Genomic DNA, 26,319 nt, shown 5'->3' with positions numbered 1-26,319 from the left:
CTATGAAAATAGAAGAATTTCGGCTTATTCTCCCTCTATAAATGTAATAGAATCATCTCTGAAATGAAGGAAATGGGCTTTTATACTTTCTGCACAATTTGACATTCTGGCCCGGCAGGACATTTGTCGCAAGACGACATCAACTTTCTTTGCCAGTGGGTTTCTGCCACGTCATCACTTGCCTTAAACCGCCTTTTCCTGCCGGGCAGGACATTTGTCGTCATGGCGACAGGATGTGGCCATGGCGACAGGATGTGGCCATGGCGACATTTAGGCAGTAGCAAATTGGTTTTTTTTCTTGTCATTTCCCGCTATGGCGACAGGTTGTGGCCATGGCGACAGCTTGCTTGTTTTTGCTCCTTTTTGTGTTTCTTTCATTTGTTCAAGTCTTGATCACTTATTTTCTGCACAAATGGGTTAAGTAAGATTTTTTTTTTGAGGGAGGGTTAAGTAAGATATAAAAAGCATAATAAGGCATTTTCTTACTTTTTCATGGCTTTTCCTCAAATAACTTGTGAAACAAGTAATGATTATAGTTTAAAATTAAATGTATAATTTTCCAATATACATACACAATATTTTTTTTTATCGGCACACTTGATTATTTACAAGGTTTATATAGTATATATTTGAGTCGATGATTCATCCATTAACGGTTGCTTTCGCTAGTTTAAATATGGATATTGCTTGATTCCAAATCAACTCAATATTGGGAATGGTGCTCTATTTATGCCGTTAAATCTTGAGCAAATTGCACTCACCTCCCCTGAGGTTTTATTAAAATACATTCACACCCCCTCTAGTTTGAAAAAAACATCCACCTCCCCTTAATTAACACTGTTAACCATGACTAACATTTTCAACATTTCACTACTTGTTCCTGACATCAAAATTTATGCCCTAATTTGTTTTTTCTCCAAAAGCGCCTGAGAATATGAAACAATACCACCGAAATCAACTTTACTCTAATCTTTCATTACCTTTCCACCAATTATGTATCTCTTGCATTTTGCTTTATCACAAAACCAACAACCAACCATTTGGGTATCATTCTTTTGCTTTGTTATGCCATGAGAGTCACGATAACAAACCAAATGTGGACATTCCTTTCAATTAGCCAATTTTTTATTCAGGGTAACAAACAAAATTATGCCATGAGTTTCTATCAATTGGCCAATTTTTCAGTCACGATAGCAAATAAAATCAGCAGTGTATTTCTGCATAATAAATGAGAACGAACAATTTTTGAAGAACTATTTCTGTTTGCTGGTACAGTTCTTTGAATGAGGAATACGAAGGGAAAGATTTTGGTGTGCACAGTTAAAACTAACAGATGTTAGTGTCCAAAGGGGGAAAGTGCCTCACTCATAAAATAATTAAGGGAGGTGAATGTTTTTTCCAAACTAGAGGGGATGTGAGTGTCTTTTAATAAAACCTTAGGGGAGGTGAGTGCAATTTGCTCTTAAATCTTTGATATTTTGATTTGTACTGCAATTAAACTTTGTATTCATAGTTGCTTCCAAATCATTCTTTAACTCCCTAACACCGATGTTTGTTTCAAAGTTTGAAATAAGTGGAACGATATTCTTAAAAATATTCAATATAATATTTCTGCTCGAAAGTATTTATATTTTTTAGGAATTCTTTAAACATTATTTGGTTTGAAGAACAAAAAATGAATGTGAAGTTGTCAGAAGTTATGATTCGTAGATCTTTACCCTATTGAAATGTCCCACTCTTTAAGATAATAATCAAGTAATGAAATCAAGTATAAATAATATTTCTCAGAATTTTAAAATATAATTTATTTTTTTTTAAGAAAAAACAAACGTTAGTGTTTTTCATTCTCAATCTTACATTCCCATAATAATATTACAAGCATTAAAATAATCCTAAAAGTAGTCTTGTTGCAGAAGTCATATGATTTTGCTGGTAATATAATCCTCAAAGATATCATTAGTGTAGTTGACAATAAGCCTTTGAGTCTTCTTTTGTAGAAATGGTTTGTTAATCGTTTAAATCATTATCTTTGTTTAGCAACAAGTCATAAGAAATAAGATCTGAAGTGGACATGAGGAATGACCAGAGTGTCTATGCACTTTGAAACAAATTGAGTAAATCCAAAGGAACATTAACATTGTTACAATTCATGTTTGTACAAGATCTTGGTATCAAATTAGTAATTTCAAAATATAAGCTTACTACACCACATCTGTCAATACAATAGTAAATAGTCATTTGAAATTTTACTACACTCTCAGTAATTCCCATACTAGCTGCCTCTAAATCCTTTTACCAAATAAGACACCAGTTCTTTAAGTGCTCAATATGCTGCAAAAGTAGAAAGAATGAAGTGTTCAGTCAATTTGAAAGGGATCATATATATTGTTGCTTCTCTTATCAAAATTTTTAGTGCATAAATTTTAGAAAGAGGATTTAGATGAGCATATAAAACACTAATAAGGCTTGCACACCATTAAATGAGCATGATAACATATATACAAACAAACATGACATCCAATAAGGTAACCATTCCTATAATTTACAATTTGCACACCTGTTGCATGTTATCAAGAAAATATGTACAAGGCATGAACTATAAGGCACATATATACATCCCAATTGTTGACTTAGTCACCTTACATCTGCTATTTCATGCGTTATTGAAAGTCTAAATCAGCATTTAATCTTGTTTAGCTACATGATCCTTACTCTTTCTCAGAGCCGGCCTAAGGGTAAGGCCGGCAAAGCCCTCGCTTTAGGTTCTCCAATAAAAAATTATTTTTCATTAGATTTTACAAGCAAAAATGCCTCATATTCTAATAAAAAAGGCCTCATGTATTCAATTTTGCTTTAGGTCCCACTTATTTTTAAAAATTATTAGGCTGGTCCTGCTCTTTCTCAAATATTGAAATTGATACTGCTTTGTAACATTACCAAGGTGATAAAAAAGACAGCATTTCAATGATTTCCTCTTATTCTACTACACCAAAAAATAACCAAAGAACAATTTTCACTAATCCAGCTTGCCACATTTGCTACCAAAAACACCCAGTAACTTCCAGCGCCAGATTTAAGTCTGTTAAGTTATCTAATAAACTAAACTAAACAAGAAAGTTGAGAATGGCAGCACTCACAGCAACATATAACAGATTGAGAAATGTTGTTTGGACAACTAACGTATTTATATACGACTTAGATACGATTTCATTTTTTATTAGTTTTTTTCTCTCTAATCGAGTCAAATCAATAGTTATAACTGGTGTACTTTTGTAATGTGTCAATTCCGTTGTCGTTTTTTAGTTGTTCAAAAAACATTCCTCAACGGATTTAGTTCAAAAGCACAATAGCCCCATTTAAGTAAAAAAGTTGGGCATAGTAAAACACATAAATTACATTTTTTAGTACCCAAACCTTCAACAAAAGATATAGTAGCTGTCACTCAAATGATTTTGAAATGAAACATTAATAATTAAATAAACTGCCTCCTAAAATTTTAGAACATCTTACCCCAAGCCTAATTGTATTTCTAGACTTCTTTCTAACATAGGTCCCCAGGTTAAGTCATGAGAAAATAATTAGATCAAATAAATTTGATGCTTTAGAGTTGGAGGGTATAAATTAATGGAATTTCACCACAAACAATATAGTTGAAAATGTGGTGACAAGCATATATAATTGAAGGACAGCTAATAGTGTAGACAAACCATTATTTTTTTTTTATTCAGTAAGCCACATAGAATGAAAATGGTAAAAGTTCACACCATAAGGTGATGAAGCTTAGTTAAATTTAACTTGGCAAATGGCAGATCCCCTTGGTAGATCAGAAATTTTTTTCCTCAACGCCCCCAGTTGGTTCACCCGACGACCACGAATATGCATTGTTTTCAAAACAAGTCCATTTTGCAAAACATAGGCAATAAATTCCAGCTCGTGCGAATGTCCTTCATATCCTTGAAAGTGAATAAAGGTCAAATGGGATATGAGACAGTAAGGAACACTCTTAAGCTTTGCCGCCCATCCATAGGAAGGTGATGAATCATCGGTGACTGATGTTGGATCTTCCTGGCAACAAAGAACAACTTACATAAGATCCAAATAAAAAATGCAGGCACACACCAAAGTTTTAGTTCAACTAGACACACCTGGTCATCGTATACCTGGTCATCGTATGTTATGAGAGTTTGTAGCACATGACACTTTTGAAGCACATCGAACAGAAAACTCAAGTTGAAAGAAGGAAAAGAGACCTTTAGATAAACTAAATGGTGAAATTCTGGAATATCTAGAATGGGGGACGAAAATAGCCACTGCTTGCACACAGCCAACAACAAGTTAATATTGGTATCGAGTACATATATAACAGAAACATATAAATAATGAAAACTTCAGTCACCTGTGTTGTTGAGCTATGTAGCTCTAGATGTTTAAGTCCAGAGAGAGCACGTAGGAGTTTGAGTAAAGGTTCAACAGATTCACTATCAGGATGGGAAAATAGGTCAAGATCTGCTTCTTCCACGTTGTGCAAGTTCCCGCCGATAGCAGCAGCATCGAGAAATGTGACAGCGGCGAGGCTAAGGTACTTGAGAGCAGGTGCGTCTATTTCAAGGCAAATCCCATACCCAACCTCAACAGTGATTTTCAAGCTCTTCAAGGAAGATGGAACCCGAAGATTGACCAATTCATCGTAACCGAGACCAAAGGAAAGAAGTTCCAAAGTTTCAAGAATGGGGCAGCCAGAAAGAAGGATATCCAGGGAATTCATATCCAAGCTATAGTTGTATCCTAGTTTCATCACCTTCAGCGATGGTAAACAGATCCCGGAAGTGTCTTGCAATTCGAACTCGATGCAACCATCGAGACTGAGGTACATTACATTACATGAATGTTAGTATCAAAATCACGTTTAGATTACTCCCTTCATTCCAAATTATATGTCATTTTACAATAACAATGAAACATTAATGTTAATTTATTTTTCTCAAAAGATATTTTTGTAAAGTGACTCATATTTTCATGGCTTAAATAGGTCTTTCGTTCCTGCAAATAAAGGCCATTTGAATTTTCGTCCCTGAAGTTACTAATCCTTCCGATCTGCCACTGCAAATATTAATCATTTGACTTTTGGTCCTAATTAGGTTTTTTTGTTGAGGTGGGCTGTCATTAGCAACGTGGTGCCCATGTGGCAAGTGATGATTGGGCGAGGTGGTTGGCTTAAATCATTTGAATTTTCGTCCTGAAGTTAATAATCAGATGTAATTAGGACCATTTTTCAAATGATTAATATTTGCAGTGGCAAATTGGAAGGATTAGTAACTTAGGACGAAAATTCAAATGGTCTATATTTGTAGGGACGAAAGACCTATTTAAGCCTATTTTCATTTATACATGTAATTTGGGACGGAGCAAGTAAATTGGAACAGCTTAGCTCATATCATTACAAGTCATGTCAATATTTGGAATATTACGGTTTAAGAGCATTCAATTTTAGAATTAGTAGAAACTGCATTTAACCCTAAAACAAAGTGAATGGTTACCTGAGAGAGAGTAGGTTAGAGCAGGAGAAGAGAGTGATAGGAAGGGTGAAGTCATCTCCCTCGAGCTCGAGATGAAATTCCTCGAGGTGGGGCCCAACGGCTGTACGGATCCACGAGTCGACTGAGTGTGTGTAGAACGTTTCAGGTTCGGAGTCATAGCAGATGAGACTGAACTTCCTGATGTGACGTGAGCTACGGATAGCGAGGACGGCGTTGACGAAAACGGTGAATGACATGAATAGTTCGGCGTTGTGTTGAGAGTTATCGCGGAAATCGAAGACTTGGAGAGACCTCCAGAGGTAACGCCACCTGCGAGAGATGAGACTTGTACGAACGCAGGTGTCGGTAGGGAGGAAAGACAGAATGTGACATAGTAAGGCGTTTGGAAGAGTGCTGATTCTGTCGTCAATGTCATCATCTTCGTTTTTTTCTTCTTTCAGTCTTCGTTTCGCCGTCATTGTCGTTTCTTTTCTTTTCTTTCCTCTTCAAACGTAAGGGATTCTTTCTTTACATTGGAATTTTAATACTGATAGACAACATTAAATGTCAATTTTAATTCTAAGATAATTTTTAATATTTTTAATTTTTATTTATTTAATTATATTTAAGTGTTCAACCTTAATTAATTTACATTATAAGATTTATAACAATAAAAATTTCACATCAAATTTCTTTCTTCTGAATGTCCTTTAATCCATCGATTATCTTCCATTCCAGAAACCCGAACACCCACATCCCCTTCATTCCAATTACTTCTTCATTATTCTTCCCTATCGATCACTTCATGTTTCTTCTTCATTATTCTTCCCTATTGATCACTTCTTGTTTTAAAATGGATTTTAAAACAAAATAAAAAAACGTGTGTGCGTGTAAAGATATTGATTTAAAATTCATTGACTGCATCGTATTAATTAATGTAATCAACCTATATAATGCCACTTTTTCGATGATAGTTCCAAACAAATTATAAAATAGGATATGTATTAAATATGGATGTAGTATATGTAATATGGATGTAGTATATGTAAAGACAACCTTCCCTAAAAAAAAGTAGACAACCTCTAAAAAAGATGTACAGACAAATTACATTTATATTATATATCAAAATAAACTCTTAAAAAAATAATAATAAACTCATTAAAGTGTTTTTTTTTTTACAAAAACTCAAAATTGATAATAATACTAAGATCAATAAAAATGAAAGATTATGTTTGAAAAACATTGTCTTTTTCTCTTTTTTTTTTGTCAAGAAAAACATTTTCTTCAATTTTTCCATTAGTTTATATTGAAGCAAAATCAAGAATGACAATAGCAGTGGGAAACCAAACTCTGCATTGTTCAATTCAATATATTTTATCTCAATTAACGGAGCTGATATTAAACTCTGACTTTCCTGAGTTGCAGAATCTCTAAGCAAATTACTATAAAAGCCATATTTAAAGGTGATAAATAGGAGGTTTTCAATGACTTTTCTCTACACAACAAGAAACCAATAACAATTTTCATCAGCATATGGTTAAGTCAGCTAGCCATATTAGTTACAAGTCTGACATCAGACAAACAAAAAAAACATACTAACTAAAATGAAATGTTCTACTCAGCTCCAAATGTCATCTTTCTAATGAAGCCCCAAGCATACGTGACAAAACATGATTCCAACAGCTTTAGAAATCATGGCATTCCAAATGCACACTGCCAAACATATAGCAGAAAATGTTATTCAAAGCTTATAATGTATACTGCTAAGAATGCTGTAAGAATCTGCAAATAGCTAAAATGTGTTGCTATAATGTCAGTCATACAATAACTTACCAATAGCAAGTCAATAATTTCAATCTATAGACATAATCAGGTTTTACATTATATATAACAATTTCAATATATGCAAACAATTGAAACTACAACTAAATATGGAAGGTACACAAAGGGTGTTTTATCTCTACAATGCACTGTTGCTGTGCTTGCATACGGAATTGATGTTGCATTTTATTTAATGTTAATAATTCAACTTTTGAACATGAGAATTCAAGGCATAACTGTTGGGTTGGTACAGAGAAGAAAATTGGAAATTTCCTGGGTTGATCAACATCTCCTTTAGTGGCCTATTCCTCGTCTTTGCTCAGCAGATATAACAAGTGTGCAATTCTCTAAGGAGTTTCTTATACAAAATGGAAATTCAGGCTCAAGGGAGCTTATATAAAGAATTTTAAGTTTACAAATGAGTTCATAGAAGCTCTCAGAGTCTCAGGTATGGCTATAAACCTTTATCTTATACTATAAATTATGATAATTGGTAGTCGTTTCAACATCAACAAAGAATAAAATACTTCTCAGGCTATACCATGAATTGAACAGATGTTTAACTAACAAAGTATTCCTATGCCAACATAAAGAGTACACAGAAGAAAATCACTAAGCTACAATAAGTGGCCATGAAATTTAGAAGCTTCTCCATCAATTTCAGTAAACATGTAAAGGTCGTCACTTTCTTCAAACTTATAAATCCAGCAAGTTTCAACTCTTGCAAAGATTGAAATCCCAAAACATTGTTATAGATAGGGGAAAGATTAGAATATTTTAGTTTAGTGCAAATGATGACAGTATAGTTGAAAATAATAAATATGATGAAACTAACAAGCATATAAGAATACCAAACACAATCAATTATCTTAATTAATTTCAATTAACCAGGACGGATAAAAAGAGACCGAGAGTTTTCACCTTAAGAAGATACAGCTGGGTCAAATTTAAGTTGGCATTTGACAGAGCCCTTTGATACATTTGTTAATCTTTTGATAGAACGGTACTTGTTCGTTATGTCCATCGAAATATCAACAAAAACAAGCATTGTCTCCAAAACAAGTCCGTTCCGCAAAATATATTCAGCAAATGTTAGCTCATCTTCAAGTCCTTGATATCCTTCTATGTGAATATAGGTCAGGTGGGACTTGAGACATTCAGAAACTCTTGTTGACTCCGGCTGCCATGTTCTCAATGGTGGTTGTTCCTCCTGCCAGCAATAAGGGACACCATTCCATGACTCAATAATATATTTGTGTGCGGATAGATACATATGCGTGCATATATATAGACAGACCAAAGATTGATTAAATAAACTTGAGAAGTCAACAAACCTTGCTGCTTTGGATTATGAGAACTTGAAGCATATGGCATTTCGCAAGCACGTTGAGCAGAAGATTTGAGTTAAAGCAGGGAAGAATGAACTTTAGACGATATAATTTGCGAAACTCTGGATAATTTAGAACAGGGGTATGAAGTGGCCACTGGTTGTACACGAAAACAACAAGTGATGGTGCAATATTAGTACGAATTACAATTTACAGATATAAAAACATATAAACCATAAAAATAAAACATCACCTTTGATGTTGAATGACGCAAAAGTAATCGAACTTCACCCGTGTCATCTCGAATGTAATCTCGGATGCTGTTGAGAATAGGGTCGACAAATTCACTCTCAGTCGAGAAAAAGACATCAAGAAATGCTTCCACCATACTATGAAAGATGCCAACAATGCCCATTGTGACATCGGAATACATACCACCAACAAACTCAAAGTAAGTCCAAGTGAAATTGTCATTGATGGATTTCAACCTCTTGGAGCTGGAGAAAGGTGGAACAGCAAGCTTGGTCAAAGGTATGTCTCTGTATCCAAGGATAGTATCCAAAGTTTCCAGCACGGGGCAGCCAGAGAGAAAGGCAACTTTCGAATCCAGTTCACATATGTCGAGTTTGAGCTGCTTCAATGATGGAAAATGAACCAAAGAATGTTCAACCTTCATTTCGATTGCACCGAGAAGACTGCAGTGTTTTCAAAAGACGGACACAGGTTATAGATAACAATGTATATTTGTTTACTTGTTAGAAATTTAGACATAATCTGTAAAACTCTAGCAATTTCATACGATTAAAACAAATTTGAGGCATAAGTCAGGCTAATTCTACTTTTTTATAGGGTTCTCAATGAAATGAAGCTAGGGAAAACAAAATCGAAAAAAAAAAAAAGAGTAAATAACATATGTTTTAGGGTTTGTTTGGTATGACATAATTTTATAGCTTATAACTTATGTCTTTTAAGCTCATCTGACTACAAAAGATCTATTGGGTTACCGTTACTTTCTTACAAGCTTATAGTTTATAGCTTGTAAGTTATAATTTTACAAAGGGAGCCATTGTAGTAACTTACGCGAGGGAAACGAGGTTGTTGCAGTTGATAAAAAGGGAAGAAGGGAGTGTTACTAAACAATCAGCGTCTGGAACCTTGAGATAGAGTTGTTGAAGGTGGGGTCCAGCGGCAGCGCGGATCCACACTTTAAACTTGTTCTCATCCGCGTATCCACAGCTGAGACGGAGCTTTCGAATGTTGCGGGATCTGCGGAGAGCGAGCACACTGTCAACGTAATAGGCAAATTTCTTGAACTTTTTGTAATCACAGCGATGGGGGGTGTCGAAGACCGGGTCCGAGTCATCGAGGTTAAAGACCTGGAGTTGCTCCCAAAGGTTGCGCCATTTTCGAGAGACGAGACTCGTGATGGCCACGGAGGTTCTTGTTGGTAGGAGGGAGAGTATATACAACAGCAGTGGATCCGGCAGAGTGCTTATCCTGTCGATGTCATCCTCTTCTTCTTCTTCTTCCTCCTCATTATGTTCTTCTACTCTCCGTCGTTTCGTGCTCGATTCGGCCATAGTCATTTCCGTGTATCCAACAATGAAAGACTGGTGATATAACTAGGGGAGTGTCTTTATCTATGCCTACTAGGCTTAGGGAATCTCAAATTACTAAATTGTCCATCCATCTCATTGGCTTAGGGAATCTCAAATTACTAAATTGTCCATCCATCTCATTGAAAATTGAAAGCTAAGCTTCCATTCTTGCCTTTCTTCCTTCCCTTTTTCTTGAAAAAATAAACGTGCAATAATTACTTTAGTTCTCTATTTTTTATTTTTTTTTACAGAAATTACTTTAGTTCTCTTTAATATTTTGAATATATGCATAAAATATTATGAACCTATGTAAGAGATTTGTTGCGGTAATAAGGTTTTGTTTGCTAAAAATAACGGATATTGTTAGGTTGATACTCCCTCATGTTTTTATTATAAGAAAATTTTTAAAAAAGAATTTAGTCTTATTTATATAAAAATATCACAATTTTAAAGTGTAGTTATTGCATAAAAGAGTTTTATAATTCTCATTTAATGTTTTTCTTTTTAATACTAGTGAGTGTATTTAATGTTTCATAATTTTTTATAAGAATATATTTGTAAAAATATTCAAAAAGTTTCAATAATTAATAATTGTATTAGTTTTGATATTTTTTGGTCTTGTTTATTATAATAAGGACCGGAAGCAGTAGGTTTAATACTAGTGAGTGTATTTAATGTTTCATAATTTTTTATGAGGATATATTTGTAAAAATATTCAAAAAGTTTCAATAATTAACAATTGTATTAGTTTTGATATTTTTTGGTCTTGGTTATACCAACAGCTAATGATTAATCATTTATGAGATTGATAGTTTATACTATAGTTGATGACTAATGATTCATAACTGATAAGTTAATTGAAATGATTGATAAAATTATCTCTTCAATTAGCTTATAAATGTAAATGACATAAAAATATTTTTATTTCATGATAAAATTTACATCAATTAATATTTAATATTTTCAAAAAAAATCAATTAATATTTAATATTTTTTTACAAAATATTTAAGATACTTAAATTTATTAATTTAATATATTCGAGACGTGTATTATATTAGGATTTTGAAGGACAATTTTGCTTAAAAAAGTCTCAAAGATTTTAAAAGATTTTGTAGGATTTTAATGACTTTCATGATTTTAAAACACAATCAGGATTTTCAATAGATTTACATCATAAGATTATAAAGAATTTTAAAGGATTTTATGGATTTATAAGATTTCAAAAGATTTTATGAATTTTAAGGACTCATTGAAAAGAAATGATTACAACACACTCTCTATCATAATATTTTGAATACATACTCTTATTTTTTATTTTATTTTTATGAGAGATAGAGAGAGGGAGAAGATATATATATATATATATATATATATATATATAGAGAGAGAGAGAGAGAGAGAGAGAGAGAGAGGGAGGGAAGAAAAGAGAGAGGAGAGAGAGAGAGAGAGAGGGAGAGAGAATGGAGAAATGAGAGGAGAGAGGGAAGGGAGAAGAGAGAAGGAAGGAGGGATAAGAAAGAGATAGTAAAAATTTTTAAAGAAAAACAATCACAAGAAATCTTATGTCTTCATGAAAGACTTTTTTTTTGTTAAAATTTCACTAGAAAATTCCACAAAATCCATCAAAATATAATTTATTAAACAATTCTTTGAAATTTGAATGATTTTGAATACCATAAGACTTATTTTAAGTGATGAAAAATCTTGATTGAATACCTCAAGACTTTTTTAAACTGACAAAGAATCTTGATTGAATACCACAAAACTTCTTTTTTTAAATTGCAAAGAGTCTTGATTGAATACCACAAGACTTTTTCATAATTAAATTTTTTTTTAAAATCCCTTAGAATCCTAATCCAATACAAAGAAGGGAGTGTTACTAAACAATCAGAGTCTGGAACCTTGAGATAGAGTTGTTGAAGGTGGGGTCCAATGGCAGCACGGATCCACACTTTAAACTTGTTCTCATCCGCGTATCCACAACTGAGACGGAACTTTCGAATGTTGCGGGATCTGCGGAGAGCGAGCACACTGTCAACGTAATAGGCAAACTTTTTGAACTTTTTGTAATCACAGCGATGGGGGGTGTCGAAGATCGGGTCCGAATCATCGAGGTTAAAAACCTGAAGTTGCTCCCAAAGGTGGCGCCATTTTCGAGAGACGAGACTCATGATGGCCACGGAGGTTCTTGTTGGTAGGAAGGAGAGTATATGCAACAGCAGTGGATCCGGCAGAGTGCTTATCTTGTCAATGTCATCCTCTTCTTCTTCTTCCTCCTCCTCCTCGTTATGTTCTTCTACTTTCCGTCGTTTTGTCCTCTTCTTCTTCTTCCTCCTCCTCCTGGTGATATAATTAGAGTGAGTGTCTTTATCTATGCCTACTAGGCTTAGGGAGTCTCAAATTACTAAATTGTCCATCCATCTCATTGAAAATTGAAAGCTAAGCTTCCATTCTTGCCTTTTGCCTTCCCTTTTTCTTGAAAAAATAAACGTGTAATAATTACTTTAGTTCTCTATTTTTTTTTTTTTACAGAAATTACTTTAGTTCCCTTTTTCTTTTATGAGGATATATTTGTAAAAATATTCAAAAAGTTTTAATAATTAACAATTGTATTAGTTTTGATATTTTTTGGTTTTGTTTATTATAATAAGGACCGGAAGGAGTAGGTTATACCAATAACTAATGATTAATCATTTATGAGATTGATAGTTTATACTATAGTTGATGACAAATGATTCATAACTGATAAGTTAATTGAAATGATTGATAAAATTATCTCTTCAATTAGCTGATAAATGTAAATGACATAAAAATATTTTTATTTCATAATAAAATTTACATCAATTAATATTTAATATTTTCAAAAAAATCAATTAATATTTAATATTTTTTTACAAAATATTTAATATATTCGGGACTAAAATGAAAAGTCAAAGTAATATATTAAATATATTAATTCAATATATTTAAAATACTTCAAAAAAAAAAAAAATACTTAAATTCGTTCCGTAAGTGTAGCTCAAGTGATAGCTACTAGAGATATTATGTCAAGGGTCGCGGTTCGAACCTTGGATTCTTCACTTCTCCATGCATAATGTGTGTGAATCTAGTTACTAAGCTACTTGACAAAAAATATAAATATTTATAGTCCAAGGAAAATTTTGTTGGAACAAAATGTGTTTAACAATAAACTTTTGAGAGTTTTGATGATAACAAGATATTAAAAATTGTCAATTGGATAAGCTAATATTTGTTCAAGTGTACAAGACCATAGACAAAATTTGACATCTTAAATAGGTTCTGAATGAACAAAAGAGAGCTAAGAAATCAACAAAAAGGAAGCTTAAAGCATCTGAAGAGAAGTGCTCCTGAAGTGATGACGTCATCAGAAGCAAGTTCATCATAAGCTTAAGTTCATCAGGAGATGCAATACTTAAAGCTTCAAGGGCTGTTCAATGGATTTAAACTCGTCTAAGCATTGCAGAAGACTGGAAGTGTAAAGCAACGGTCATTTTGAAAGGATTTGAAGGCATTGGATGCTTATTCTTCAAAGAGCGTTGACATAGTACAATTGTACGAAGTATACAACCACTACCTCCACTACTCTGTTTTTGTCTCTGCTACAAGACAAGAAAAACAGCTCTGCCTGCAACGATGTTCCTTCAAAATGGGAATGGATTTGAACTTCAAACGATCATTGGTGATTGATCAAAACTTCAAACGACTCTTTTTGATGTGCTGGCAATTCACAACGTCTCTATCATGTAACGCCCTATTTTATTATTTATTTATTTGATTGAGTTTAGAGTCTTTTTATAATTTAATTAATATATTTGATAAGTGATATTTTTATTATGTGTTAATATTTATTAGTAGCCCCTATTTTATTATTTAGTGGAGAAATATATTTAGTGGAAGAATATATTTAGTGGAGAAATATAATTATTTAGAATAATGAGGCTTTGGGGCAGAATTGGAATTAAGAGAAAATAAATAGGTTAAGGTTTATATAAAAAGGAGAGCTAGAGTTAGAAAATTATATTACGTGCAAAACTGTTTTGGAGAAAGAGGAGAAACCTAGAGAAAGAGGAGAAACCTAGAGAAGAGAAGAGTCAGAGAAGAGAAGTCTGTAGAATCCTTGCAATCAATCAATCTAAGGTAAGGGTGGGATTAACCTTATGTAATTCTAAGTAATATAATTCTGAAATTGGGTTTAACATGTTTTGTTGTGAATTTGTGAGTTTTGAGAATTTAGGGTTTATGAGTCGTAATTGGTTGTTAATAGCGTAGAAAATCCATTGAATTTGTGTATAATTGATGTTCAGGTTGTAGAATAATCATAGGTTAAGTTTCCTATCAAATTTGGGATTTGGGTAGATGAAATTTGGGTTTTTGGGTGAAAAATAGAGTTTTCCCGAGAGCTACCTCTGACATCATACCCTGTTTCATGTTTTTACGTATTTTTCACACGTTTCTGTTTTGAATTAGCTTTATGGGTAAACATGAAAGTTTTAGATAATTATGTTAGCTTTCCAGTGCCTTTGGTTTGACGTGAAAATGATTTTTGGTTTTTGAGTTATGATGGAAATACTTCAAGGAGGTCTTAGTTAAATTGCAAAGTGACAACATACCCTGTTTCATGTTTTTGCGTTTTTTTTCACACGTTTCTGTTTTGAATTGGCCTTTGGTGTAAACATGAAAGTTTTATATAATTGTGTTAGCTTTCCAATGGTCTTGGTTTGGCTCGAAAATGATTTCTAAATTTTGAGTTATGATGAAAATACTCCAAGTGGGTCTTAGTAAAACTTTATAAAAATTCAGCATAACTATTTCTAAGTTAAACCAAAACTTATGGATTGTCTCCAAACTTCAAAGCTTGTGTACTATGGGTTCAATTAAGGTGTTTAAGAGTATTTAACTTATGTTGTGATGAATCTAACTTGGTTTGACGTGAATATCTTTTGTGGATAAATTAATATGTTTTTACGAAGATGTATGATGAATTGTTGTTGTTTAATACAATATTATATGATGTTGTTTATGATTGATGAATATGAGGTTATATGATGTTGTTCATGATTGATGAATTATTATGTGAATGTATATGTTGTTGAATATGATGTTATGTGTTGTTCATGATTGATGAAGTATTATATGAAGGTATATGTTGATGAATACGATGTTACATGATGTTGTTCATAATTGATGAATTATGATGTTATGATGCGAAGTTGTAAGTTGTTGTCAATGTCGTTAAAGTTGCAAGTTGTTGTCGATGTCGTTAAAGTTGTAAGTTGTTGTCGATGTCGTTCAAGTTGTAAGTTGTTGTCGATGTCGTTAAAGTTGTTGGATGTTGTTACTGAGTCTTTGCATACTCATATAAAGTTGAGGGCTTGATGCCCTGTTGAATGCATTGTCATTCATAAATAAAGTTGGGGGTTTGATGCCCTGTTGAATGCATTGTCATTCATAAATAAAGTTGGGGGCTTAATGCCCTGTTGAATGCTTAGTCATTCATATTTTAAAGTTGGGGGCTTGATGCCCTGTTGAATGCTTAGTCATTCATATTTTAAGTTGGGGGCTCGATGCCCTGTTTAATAAATAAAGTTGTGAGCTTGATGCCCTGATGAATGCTTAATCATTCATACCACGTTGAGAGCCTATGCTCTATTAAGTTGGGGGCTTGATGCCCTGATTGGTACCACATGCATAATTAAGTTGTCAAGTTGATGAAGTTGTCATTGCATTGTCGTTGAAGTCAAGTTGTTAAGTTGATGTTGAGTTGTCGATGTCGTTGTTGTGTTGTCAAGTTGTTATTATTAATGAGATGATAATAAGTAATTATGTGAAGCATTAACGTTGTATAATTGTTATTTATGATGTTAAATTTGTTGTTATCTATGTTGTTATATTCTGTTGATGAATTATATGCTTATTATTATTGAATGTGAATCTCACCCCTTCTGTTTGAATGTTGCCTCTACGTGGGTGATAGGCCAAACCGCAAGTGCACGGTCTATCGAAGTAATAGTAGTAAAAGAGAGTATCGTTCCGACAGGGAGTTATGAATTCAATTAACTTTAGATAACGATTAGATGAAGGTTTTGAGAATAAAGTTTGGATTTTTAATTATAAGAAAATAACAATAATAAAGTAAAAGTGCCTTGGGATTATTGGTTCATCCTAATGACAAATCCTTCACTAGCCAAAACCTTAACTTCTAGTCTCATGTTTTACACCTTAATTTCTAAAGACCGGTTTCCCTTTAGCCCCTCACCTTTCCGGTAAAAGTCCGGTGAGAGTTTACCCCTAGTAAACTAGCCTATTTTGCTGACTTGATGACTAGAAGAAGCTTATAAGGATTGAAAATACACATGTCTCAATAATTGCAAAGACTGTGAATCTAAATTAGAAATTACGGCTACATGAAATTAGGGTTAAATCTTGGTTCGATTAGGATTATGTCATTAGACTTATCCAACAACCCCAAGACAAGAGAAGTCTACTCACTAACGTTCATCGTAGACATGGGGGAAGAAGAGAGAAAACAATAAAATAAATTGCGAGAAAGAAATAAAAGAACTTTATTGAAATAATTCACTAAAATATTCTAAGAAGAGGTGAATGTTTATGATGGAATGCTACTCTATTTATAGCTTTACAATTGACTTAAAATCTAAGCAACTATAAGGGCAAATCAGTAAAGCTGCAACAGGGTAACTTGGGCTTGAAGAAAAGCAGCAAAAGAGCATCCTGGAGGGTGGCACGGCCGTGCCACATGTTGGCACGGGCCGTGCCAAGCTTCTGACTTGGTAGAGACATATTTTTGTCTCGTATCTTCGTATTTTTGCACTGTATTTGCTCCAGTCCTCTTTCTTTTGCTCCAAGACACCTTCCACCATATATTCGTTCCTAAAATAAAATAAAAAGCAATTTGAAGTAAAAGATTTAAAAAGGAAATAAATTTGCAATAAAATAAAATCAAATCTAAATAAAACTAAACTAAATAATGCATTAAAATAGACTAATTTATGACTCATCAAACTCCCCCACACTTGAATCTTTTCTTGTCCTCAAGCAAAAGGCAATGGATATAGCAGCAATACAAGGATTAATCATGGCAATGCAATTGAAAACAACATGTCTCCTTGAAGGTTTTGTTTCAAGTACACTAATCACAATTTCAAACATTCCTTGTGAACCTATTCAACCCAACATCAAGTCTTAAGTGAGTGTGTGTATGCAGTCCAACCTTTTTCTTGCTCTCGTATAAGACAGATATTATAAGGAACATGTTCTATCCTTAATACTAAAGTAACCGAGAAAAGTCCTTTCTTCATTTCATATAAGAGTGATGGGAATTTAGTTAAAATTAAATTAAATTAACAATTTAAGCACAAAGGGGTTACAGGTGCTTAGGGGCTATCTATCCTCATAGGAAGTCTTTTTGGATGTAATTGTCCTTTCCCCCTAGATTCAAAATCACCCTAAGTAGTGCTGCAAAAATTTTTATTTCATCTCCGCGTAGGAAGTCTTTTTGGATGTAATTGTCCTTTCCCCCTAGCATTGATGAATAGATTTGGAACTTAAGCTCAAATTAGGGAGTCACCACCACAATTAGGAAGTTAGGGATTGTCCTTTCCCCCACATATTGGTGCCATTCTCCCGCCCCATTTTACTTTTACAATTTTAAGAGAATATAACAATGAAGCACAATTGATTAATTTCCCACACAAACTTATACTACTTTTACTCTAAAGACTTTTAAGGGTCAAAGTTAACACTAAAGATAGAACATACTCCTTAAAATACATACTCATACATTTACTCAAAGATTGCAACCGGGTGCTTTTCTCATTGGAGAATTTTCACAACAAAACAAGATGTGGGTATAGCAAGAACACAAGAAATACAAGAAACCATTTTTATGTACAAGAAACAACCTTTTTTAGAAGAGACAAAACAAAAAATTTATGCCATATTTTACATTAAAAACAAGCTACTTAACCATGCCTTTCACTATAAAAACAAAACAAAAGAATAAAGTTCAAGGGAGTTTTGGAAACACTACGACTCTAGACACTTTATTAGCCCCCCCCCCCCCCAACACTCAGGGGAAGCATTGTCCTCAATGATTCAAAAGAAAAGAAAAATTTTAAAAGAGAAGAAGAAGAAGATGAAGTAGAAGAAGAAGAAGTAGGAAGAGAAGAAGGAGAAGAAGGGAAGAGAGGAAGAGGAAAGCTCACAATTGTTTATTGAGGTCCGTAAGGAGGACCTTGGAGATGAAAGTGTTGTGTCATCCGACGGAGCATCTCATTATTTTCTTCATTGATGCGGTTGCCCCTTTGAACTTCATTGCGAAGCCCGGAGATTTCAACACCTTGCCTTTGTTGCTCGGTGCTCATCCTCTCGATCTCATTGTGCATCCATGCCCATCTTTGATTTTCATTAAGCTCTCCGGCTTCATGGTCATGGTGCTCTTCCTCTTGGTGCAAGTTAGCACCTTCGCCCACATCATGGTGCAAGTCAGCACCGTCTCCCTCATCTAGATTTTGCTCCTCATGTACATGGACATCATCAACATACAACAAATTTTCTTCCACCACGGTGTTAGTCCGAGATGGGTTAGGAAGTAGTATCAAAATAGGCACATTGAGCTTGAGTGAATATTGAATGGGCGGTTGATGTTTTATGAAGTTCATAGCAATGAGGGTGTCTATGTTAAGCCTATTGTTTCCCTCAATTGGTTTTATCCCCCCATCTTCACCCACTCCAAATTGCCTAGCTATGTATGTGATGATCCCCCCCCACCACTATCTCTCCCTTACCGGCAAGCCTATTACCTACATCGGCAAGATAATCAAGCAAATATAAACAAGTGTTTACGGGGTGGTTATAGAGCATAGTCCAAAGCATGAAAAGTTCATCGGTTATAGTGTTCCCTAACTCGGTTCTACCCCAAATGGAAAATTTCCCACTTCTTCTTGAAGCCATTGTCCTTGACCTTGGTTGGACTTTATGTATTGATGAAGGTTAGGGTCTAGAAAGATTTTTAGTGGAAAAGGTTGGTTTAAGTTTGGGGTTTATGTTCGAGTAAGGTTTATGAGTTAAGGTGTGGAGATTGGTTTATAATTTGTGGTTTTTAGGGTTAGGTTTAGGGAGGTAAGGGTTTGGTGAATTATGGGTTTGGGTGGATGAAAGTTGTTTTTGATGGAAGGGGTTTGTGTAGAATGAAGTTTAGAATTGATTTGGTGAAAGAATTGGTTGATTTGGTGAAGAATTGATTGAGATGTGAAGGTTTGAAGGTTGTTGGTTATGGAGGTTTTAGAGAGAAGTTTGAAGGTAGAGAGATGTTTGTGTGTGAGAATGAGGGAAGACGAAGAAAAATTTTGAGGTTATACTTACCTAGAGATGTGGCACAGCCGTGCCAGCCTTGGCACGGGCCGTGCCAACATTCTGACTTCAGCCTTCAATTTTGCTTAAAACACCTGGCACGGCCGTGCCAGCCTTAGCACGGGCCTTGCCGGCCTTAGCACGGGCCGTGCCAACCTTCTGGTCAGGGGGCTTCAAATTTTTTTCAGTTTTTTCGAATCACACTTGGACAATTACCTACAAAACAATTTAAAACATAGAAAAACAAACAAAACAAAAGCAATTAAATGCGTGGGTTGCCTCCCACGAAGCGCTCGTTTAGAGTCATTAGCTTGACGGTTAGAAAGTGGTTTATCTATCCTATACCCAATCTTTCAGAAAGGGACAACGGCATCAAACTGACATTCTCTCCCAAATCACACATGGCTTCCTTAAAGGTTTTAGATCCTATGACACAAGGTATGGAAAAAATTTCTAGATTCTTAAGTTTAGGTGGCAATTTGTTTGGAAGTATTTCAATAGAATTCCTAAACTGGTCATCTAACTTGGATTTAATAAGACCTTGTGTTGATGGAATTTCAGGCTCATGAGATGGTGAAACAAATGGCTTGTCATTCTCTCCTATCACTCCCTATCTATCCTTCATTGTTCTTAACTTTCACAACGGGGTCCTCTAATTGTTTACCATCCCTAAAAGTAATAGCACTTATATGGTCTTTGGGGTTGATTTCGGTTTGGCCTAGAAGGACTTCAGAGGTTTGAGAGGAAGTAGCCATTTGAGATGTCTGAGTCTCAAGCATCTCACTGTGAGTAATTATGGAGTCTACTTTAGATGTAAGTTTGGCAAAAGAGTCACTCATAAATTTAGTTTGATTTTGAAGCTCTTGGAGCTGCTTGGATTGATTTATAAGAAAATTTTCTAAAAAAAGTTCCAAGCTGGATTTTTGAGGGACTCTTTGGTTGTTTGCATAACTGGGTGGTGTTGTTTGTTGTCCAAAAAGATTTTGAGGGGTTTGAAAAAAATTTGGTTGTTTCTACACCCTTGATTATAGAATACTTGCTCAGGACCGCTAACAACACTATCTAGTTGGCAATCAATGCCAATATGGCCAAATACACCACAAAATTCACAAGGTGGTGAAACAAGAGTAGGTGCGACAATACTTACATTTAATTTATCAAATTTTTGAAAAAGTATGTCCACCTTAGCAGATAGATGATCAAGGGGAGAAATTTCATACATACCTGCCTCTTGTTTAGAGGGAGAAGAAGCAGTGATGGCTCTCTCGCTTGTCCATTGATATTGGTTTTGTGCCATGTCCTCAATCAAAGCATATGCTCCTGTGTATGTTTTATTCATCAAAGCTCCACCTGCAGCTGTATCAACATAAACTTTTGTGGTATACAAAAGACCATTATAAAAAGTGTGAATAATAAGCCAATTCTCTAAACCATGATGGGGACAAAGTCTAAGCATTTCTTTGAAACGCTCCCACGCATCGTAAAGAGATTCTCCATCTTTTTGAGTGAATTGTGTGATTTGATTCCTTAATTGGACGGTTTTAAAATAGGGAAAGAATCGGGCAAGAAAAACTTGCCTCATTTGTTGCCATGAAGTGATAGAACCAAGTTTCAATAAATGAAACCAAGTACTAGCTCTTCCCCCTAAGGAGAAAGGAAAGTAGTGCAGCCTTACGACCTCTTGGTTTGCATTTACGGTTCCACTGAGTCTTAAAAAGGTTGAAATATGAAAATTCGGATCCTCAGTGGGTGATCCGAAAAATTAATTTTGCTGCACTAAGTGAACAAGTGCAAGTTCTATTTCAAAATTGTCGTCAACCGTTGGGTACACAATAGCATCGTATAACTCATTTGAAGATGGGATTGCATGCTCTTTGAGAGAGCGTTCCTTAGCAATATCGCTATTATCTTCCCAAGAAGTTAAAGGCAAAAGAAGAAATAGAAAAAGAAAGAAATAAAATAAAAAAAATATAAAATAAAATAAAGCAAAAGATTTTTTTTTCCAGTCTAATCGTTAAAAAAAATTAATCAAATTGCAATAACTCCCCGGCAACGGCGCCAAAAACTTGATAGGCCAAACCGCAAGTGCACGGTCTATCGAAGTAATAGTAGTAAAAGAGAGTATCGTTCCGACAGGGAGTTATGAATTCAATTAACTTTAGATAACGATTAGATGAAGGTTTTGAGAATAAAGTTTGGATTTTTAATTATAAGAAAATAACAATAATAAAGTAAAAGTGCCTTGGGATTATTGGTTCATCCTAATGACAAATCCTTCACTAGCCAAAACCTTAACTTCTAGTCTCATGTTTTACACCTTAATTTCTAAAGACCGGTTTCCCTTTAGCCCCTCACCTTTCCGGTAAAAGTCCGGTGAGAGTTTACCCCTAGTAACCAAGCCTATTTTGCTGACTTGATTACTAGAAGAAGCTTATAAGGATTGAAACTACACATGTCTCAATAATTGCAAAGACTATTTCGCTGCCTTTGCAATTATTGTCTAGATTCGCTTGTTCCAATATCAAAGCTCCGCTTTCGCTTTATGAATTGATATTTGGGATGATGGATTAACAATTATCAAACCCTCCACTTTCGCTTCTACAGTTTGATAATGGTTAATCCATGTTAAAACGGTGAATCTAAATTAGAAATTACGGCTACATGAAATTAGGGTTAAAGCTTGGTTCGATTAGGATTATGTCATTAGACTTATCCAACAATCCCAAGACAAGAGAAGTCTACTCACTAACGTTCATCGTAGACATGGGGGAAGAAGAGAGAAAACAATAAAATAAATTGCGAGAAAGAAATAAAAGAACTTTATTGAAATAATTCACTAAAATATTCTAAGAAGAGGTGAATGTTTGTGATGGAATTCTACTCTATTTATAGCTTTACAATTGACTTAAAATCTAAGCAACTATAAGGGCAAATCAGTAAAGCTGCAACAGGGTAACTTGGGCTTGAAGAAAAGCAGTAAAAGAGCATCCTGGAGGGTGGCACGGCCGTGCCACATGTTGGCACGGGCCGTGCCAAGCTTCTGACTTGGTAGAGACATATTTTTGTCTCGTATCTTCGTATTTTCGCACTGTATTTGCTCCAGCCCTCTTTCTTTTGCTCCAAAACACCTTCCACCATATATTCGTTCCTAAAATAAAATAAAAAGCAATTTGAAGTAAAAGATTTAAAAAGGAAATAAATTTGCAATAAAATAAAATCAAATCTAAATAAAACTAAACTAAATAATGCATTAAAATAGACTAATTTATGACTCATCAGTGGGTAACGTGCAGATAACCAGGATTAGCTGCTGATGTGAGTTGACTCCCTCACTTGTCGTCTTAGGAATGTCCGATACGTAACGGGATGAGGATCTTTGCATTACTTCCTTTTTGTTACGTGTCTTTATGAATTATTTGATGAACCATTGAAATGGGTTGTTTAATAAGTTGTTTATGTTGAGGCCTTTAATGCCAAATATTGTTTAAACTTTTAAGAATTTTTCCACTGCAATATGTTTGGATTTATTGACAGGAATTGTTTTAAATAAAGAGTAAATTTAAACTCTACTTATATTGATGATATTTTGTTTTAAAGAAATGTGACATCCTGTTTGTGATGAACTCTGATATATGTTGTACTATATATATGTTGGGAAAACGGGGTGTTACATATCACACCTCTATATAAAGGAGTGAAGACTTAGAGATTGGAAAAGGACTCAACAACAATTTACAAGTGCCAAAACTCTGCTGAAATTGTTCTGCATTCAAAAGTTCACTTAGAATTTCTGTTTCAAAGTTCATATCTTAGAAATTCTAGAGTCTTAAGAGTCTGTATCTGATTTGTATTGTGAACACCATTGATTGTATATCAAGTGTTCAACCTCAAACAATTTTCTTTGTAATTCTATTTGATTAGAAATCTCTTGCAGTTGTGCTTGAGCAATAGAAGTCTCTTGATTGTGTTCAGGAGCATAGGAAGTCTCTTGCAGTTGTGCTTGAGCAGTTGGAATCAGATATTACATTTTAGTGAACTCTCCTTGGAAGTGCAATGGGGACATGACTACTTCCGGTTTGTAGAAGGAACCTGTATAATTGCTTTGTGTCTTTCTTCTTTCTCTCTCTTTGTTTTTATCCGCTGCAAGTTAGTCCTGAACATCACTTCAGAAGCAGAAAATGCTTCTGAAAACGAAGAAAAAGCTAACACAATTCAACCCCCCTTCTTGTGTTTTTCTCACCTTCAAATTTTAGAGAGACTAAAATGAAAAGTTGATATATTTATATAGACCAAAAATACTTAGTTTCATTAGGACAAGAATTTTTTTTATTATTGTTTCTATTGAAAGATAATGGGTGAATACTTTTTTAATGTTTTATTCTTCAGCCAAAGGCTGGTTTTTATAGAGAGAATACAATGAATGTTCTCTTAGACTAGCTTAGAAAATTGTTACATTGAATAAATGACATAATAGAATTCTCTAGACTTGACTAGAATATCATAGTGAACAATAACATAGGGAAACTACTTATTGATGTATTTTCCAACACCCCCCCCCCCCTAAAGTTAGTGCATAAATATTTATCATGCCCAACTTATCTATCAAATGCTCAAAGGAGGGTCTTGCCAAGCTTTTGGTTAAGATATCTGCAGTTTGCTGACTCGAAGTGACAAAAGGTAGGCATATGATTCTAGCATCTAACTTCTCCTTTATGAAATGTCGATCAATCTCAATATGCTTGGTTCTGTCATGTTGAACTGGGTTATGAGCTATGCTAATAGCAGCTTTACTTTCAGAGTATAACTTTAATGGAAGCTCAATTTTCATCTTAAGTTCTTCTAGGACTCTATGGATCCATAATCCTTCACAAATACCTTGAGCCATAGCTCTAAACTCGGCTTCTGCACTATTTCTTGCTACAACTCCTTGTTTCTTGCTTCTCCATGTCACAAGATTACCCCAAACATAGGTACAATATCCAAAGGTTGATCTTTTGTCTGTGACCAAACCTGCCTAATCAACATCGGTGAAGATAGACACGTTTCTTTCACTGGTCTTCTTAAAAAGTAAGCCTTTTTCGGGATTTCCCTTCAAGTATCTCAGTATCCTATAGACTGCCTCAAGATGTTCCTCGAAAGGAGAATGCATAAACTGACTTACTACACTTACCGAGAAAGCAATATCAGGTCTGGAGTTTGACAAATAAATCAATTTCCCAACCAATCTCTGGTATCTTCCAGTATCAACTAGAGCACTACCTTCTCCCCAAAGTTTGACATTAGGATCCATAGGGGTATCTGCTGGACGACATCCACTCATTCTTGTTTCTTTTAATAAGTCTAAAATGTATTTCTGCTGTGAAACCACAATACCCTTCTTTGATCGAGCAACCTCCATACCAAGAAGATATCTCATGGATCCCAAGTTCTTGATTTCAAAGTCTACTGCTAATTTCTCTTTTACTCTTTCCATTTCTACTGTATCATCTCCAGTAAGGACAATATCATCAACATAAACAATCAGGACATCGATTTTTCCATCGCGGGAGAACTTTGTGAACAAGATGTGGTCAGCTTGTCGTTGAATGTACCCTTGTTTCTCCATGGATTGAGTGAATTTTTCAAACCAAGCTCTTGGTGACTGCTTTAATCCATACAAAGACTTATTTAGTTTGCATACATTTGATCCAAATTTGTTTTCAAAACCAGGAGGAATGTCCATATATACCTCTTCTTCTAGATTGCCATTGAGAAAGGCATTCTTAACATCCAACTGATGTAAAGGCCAATCCAGATTAGCAGCAAGAGACAAGAGAATTCTAACAGTGTTCAATTTTGAAACAGGAGAAAATGTCTCAGAGTAGTCTATACCATAGGTTTGAGTAAAGCCCTTAGCCACCAAGCGAGCCTTGTACCTTTCAATTGACCCATCTGACAGTAAACACCCATTTGCATCCAACCATCTTCTTGCCATCTGGTAATGTCGTGACACTCCAGGTTTTGTTCTTTTCAAGAGCTTTCATCTCCTCAAGTACAGCTTCCCTCCACTTTGGAATTTCTAGAGCAACCTGTACATTTTTTGGAATTTCTACACTAGACAACTTTTAGGTGAAGGTAACCAAGGATGAAGATAATTTTGAATATGATATAAAATTGGACATAGGGTGTTTAGTGTAAGATCTAACCGGTTTTCTAATGGCAACATGATCATCTATATCAGGATACAAAATATGACTCTCAGAAACAGAGATAGACTTACCTTTCCTTTTCTTAGGAGGTTGATCATTCCTCGGTTCAGATTCATGACAATGTTGAGATGTGGACTCATCCCTTTCTTTGTGGTGCTTTTTCACAAAAACTTCCCCTTTCCAAATCCCGTTTCCTAGTTCAAATTTGTTCTCTTTAAGTGACTCATTATTTTGTGGCATTTCAATTAGATCATCATTATCAAGTGCTTCAAGATTCTCATTGTTTTCTACATGAGAAAATGTAGGTTTAGATTCACCAAGTTCCTTATAACAAGAGTAGGATCAGGTAAAGAATCATGTCCATTTTCTATTGGTGCAGAAGTATAAGTCATAGAACTTTGTGATATAGGCAAAGACAAATCATTTGAAAAACTCATGTCCTCAGTTTGAAATGAGTCTTCCTTTATATCCCCC

The 26,319-nt window shown here is 34.5% G+C and overlaps 2 protein-coding genes and 1 non-coding gene across 3 annotated transcripts; 1 reads left to right on the top strand and 2 right to left on the bottom strand.

Annotated features, from left to right (window-relative positions):
* Window positions 1-3,621: 3,621 nt before the first annotated feature.
* Window positions 3,622-6,021, bottom strand: LOC146899541 (F-box/FBD/LRR-repeat protein At1g16930-like). The gene is made up of 4 exons (XM_085738582.1): window positions 5,538-6,021; window positions 4,397-4,862; window positions 4,161-4,310; window positions 3,622-4,065 (listed from the first exon to the last, which is right to left on the bottom strand). Exons 1-4 carry the CDS (start codon window positions 5,993-5,995, stop codon window positions 3,781-3,783), a joined length of 1,359 nt encoding a protein of 452 aa, XP_085594708.1. The 5' UTR covers window positions 5,996-6,021; the 3' UTR covers window positions 3,622-3,780.
* A 951-nt stretch (window positions 6,022-6,972) lies between these two features.
* LOC146899539 (uncharacterized) lies at window positions 6,973-24,542 on the bottom strand. Its single transcript, XM_085736803.1, has 10 exons — window positions 24,320-24,542; window positions 20,694-21,013; window positions 18,659-18,819; window positions 12,128-12,604; window positions 10,436-10,454; window positions 9,746-10,287; window positions 8,919-9,360; window positions 8,672-8,821; window positions 8,259-8,547; window positions 6,973-7,229 (listed from the first exon to the last, which is right to left on the bottom strand). Exons 1-9 carry the CDS (start codon window positions 24,540-24,542, stop codon window positions 8,260-8,262), a joined length of 2,622 nt encoding a protein of 873 aa, XP_085592929.1. The 3' UTR covers window positions 6,973-7,229; window position 8,259.
* On the top strand, window positions 21,085-21,191 carry LOC146899540 (small nucleolar RNA R71). The gene has a single exon (XR_015024346.1). It is a non-coding gene; the product is annotated as a small nucleolar RNA R71 (small nucleolar RNA).
* Window positions 24,543-26,319: the final 1,777 nt, after the last annotated feature.

The sequence above is a fragment of the Medicago sativa genome, chromosome 8 (genome assembly GCF_051527215.1).
Source record: "Medicago sativa cultivar Bolivia chromosome 8, Bolivia_mono, whole genome shotgun sequence".
Lineage (NCBI taxonomy): Eukaryota > Viridiplantae > Streptophyta > Magnoliopsida > Fabales > Fabaceae > Medicago > Medicago sativa.
Note: the sequence above shows the minus strand (reverse complement) of the source record. Positions and strands in the feature narration are given on the sequence as shown.

Coding starts and splice junctions, on each gene's coding strand:
- LOC146899541 (XM_085738582.1), bottom strand. CDS start 5,995: ATGACGGCGAAACGAAGACTGAAAGAAGAAAAAAACGAAGATGATGAC. Junction 4,863..5,537: donor TCTAACCTACTCTCTCTCAG/GTAACCATTCAC, acceptor AATGTACCTCAG/TCTCGATGGTTGCATCGAGT. Junction 4,066..4,160: donor TCATAACATACGATGACCAG/GTATACGATGAC, acceptor CTTTGTTGCCAG/GAAGATCCAACATCAGTCAC.
- LOC146899539 (XM_085736803.1), bottom strand. CDS start 24,542: ATGGCTCAAGGTATTTGTGAAGGATTATGGATCCATAGAGTCCTAGAA. Junction 21,014..24,319: donor CCTACCTTTTGTCACTTCGA/GTCAGCAAACTG, acceptor ATGTTGATACAG/CTGCAGGTGGAGCTTTGATG. Junction 18,820..20,693: donor TTGTTAGCGGTCCTGAGCAA/GTATTCTATAAT, acceptor GTACATGAGGAG/CAAAATCTAGATGAGGGAGA.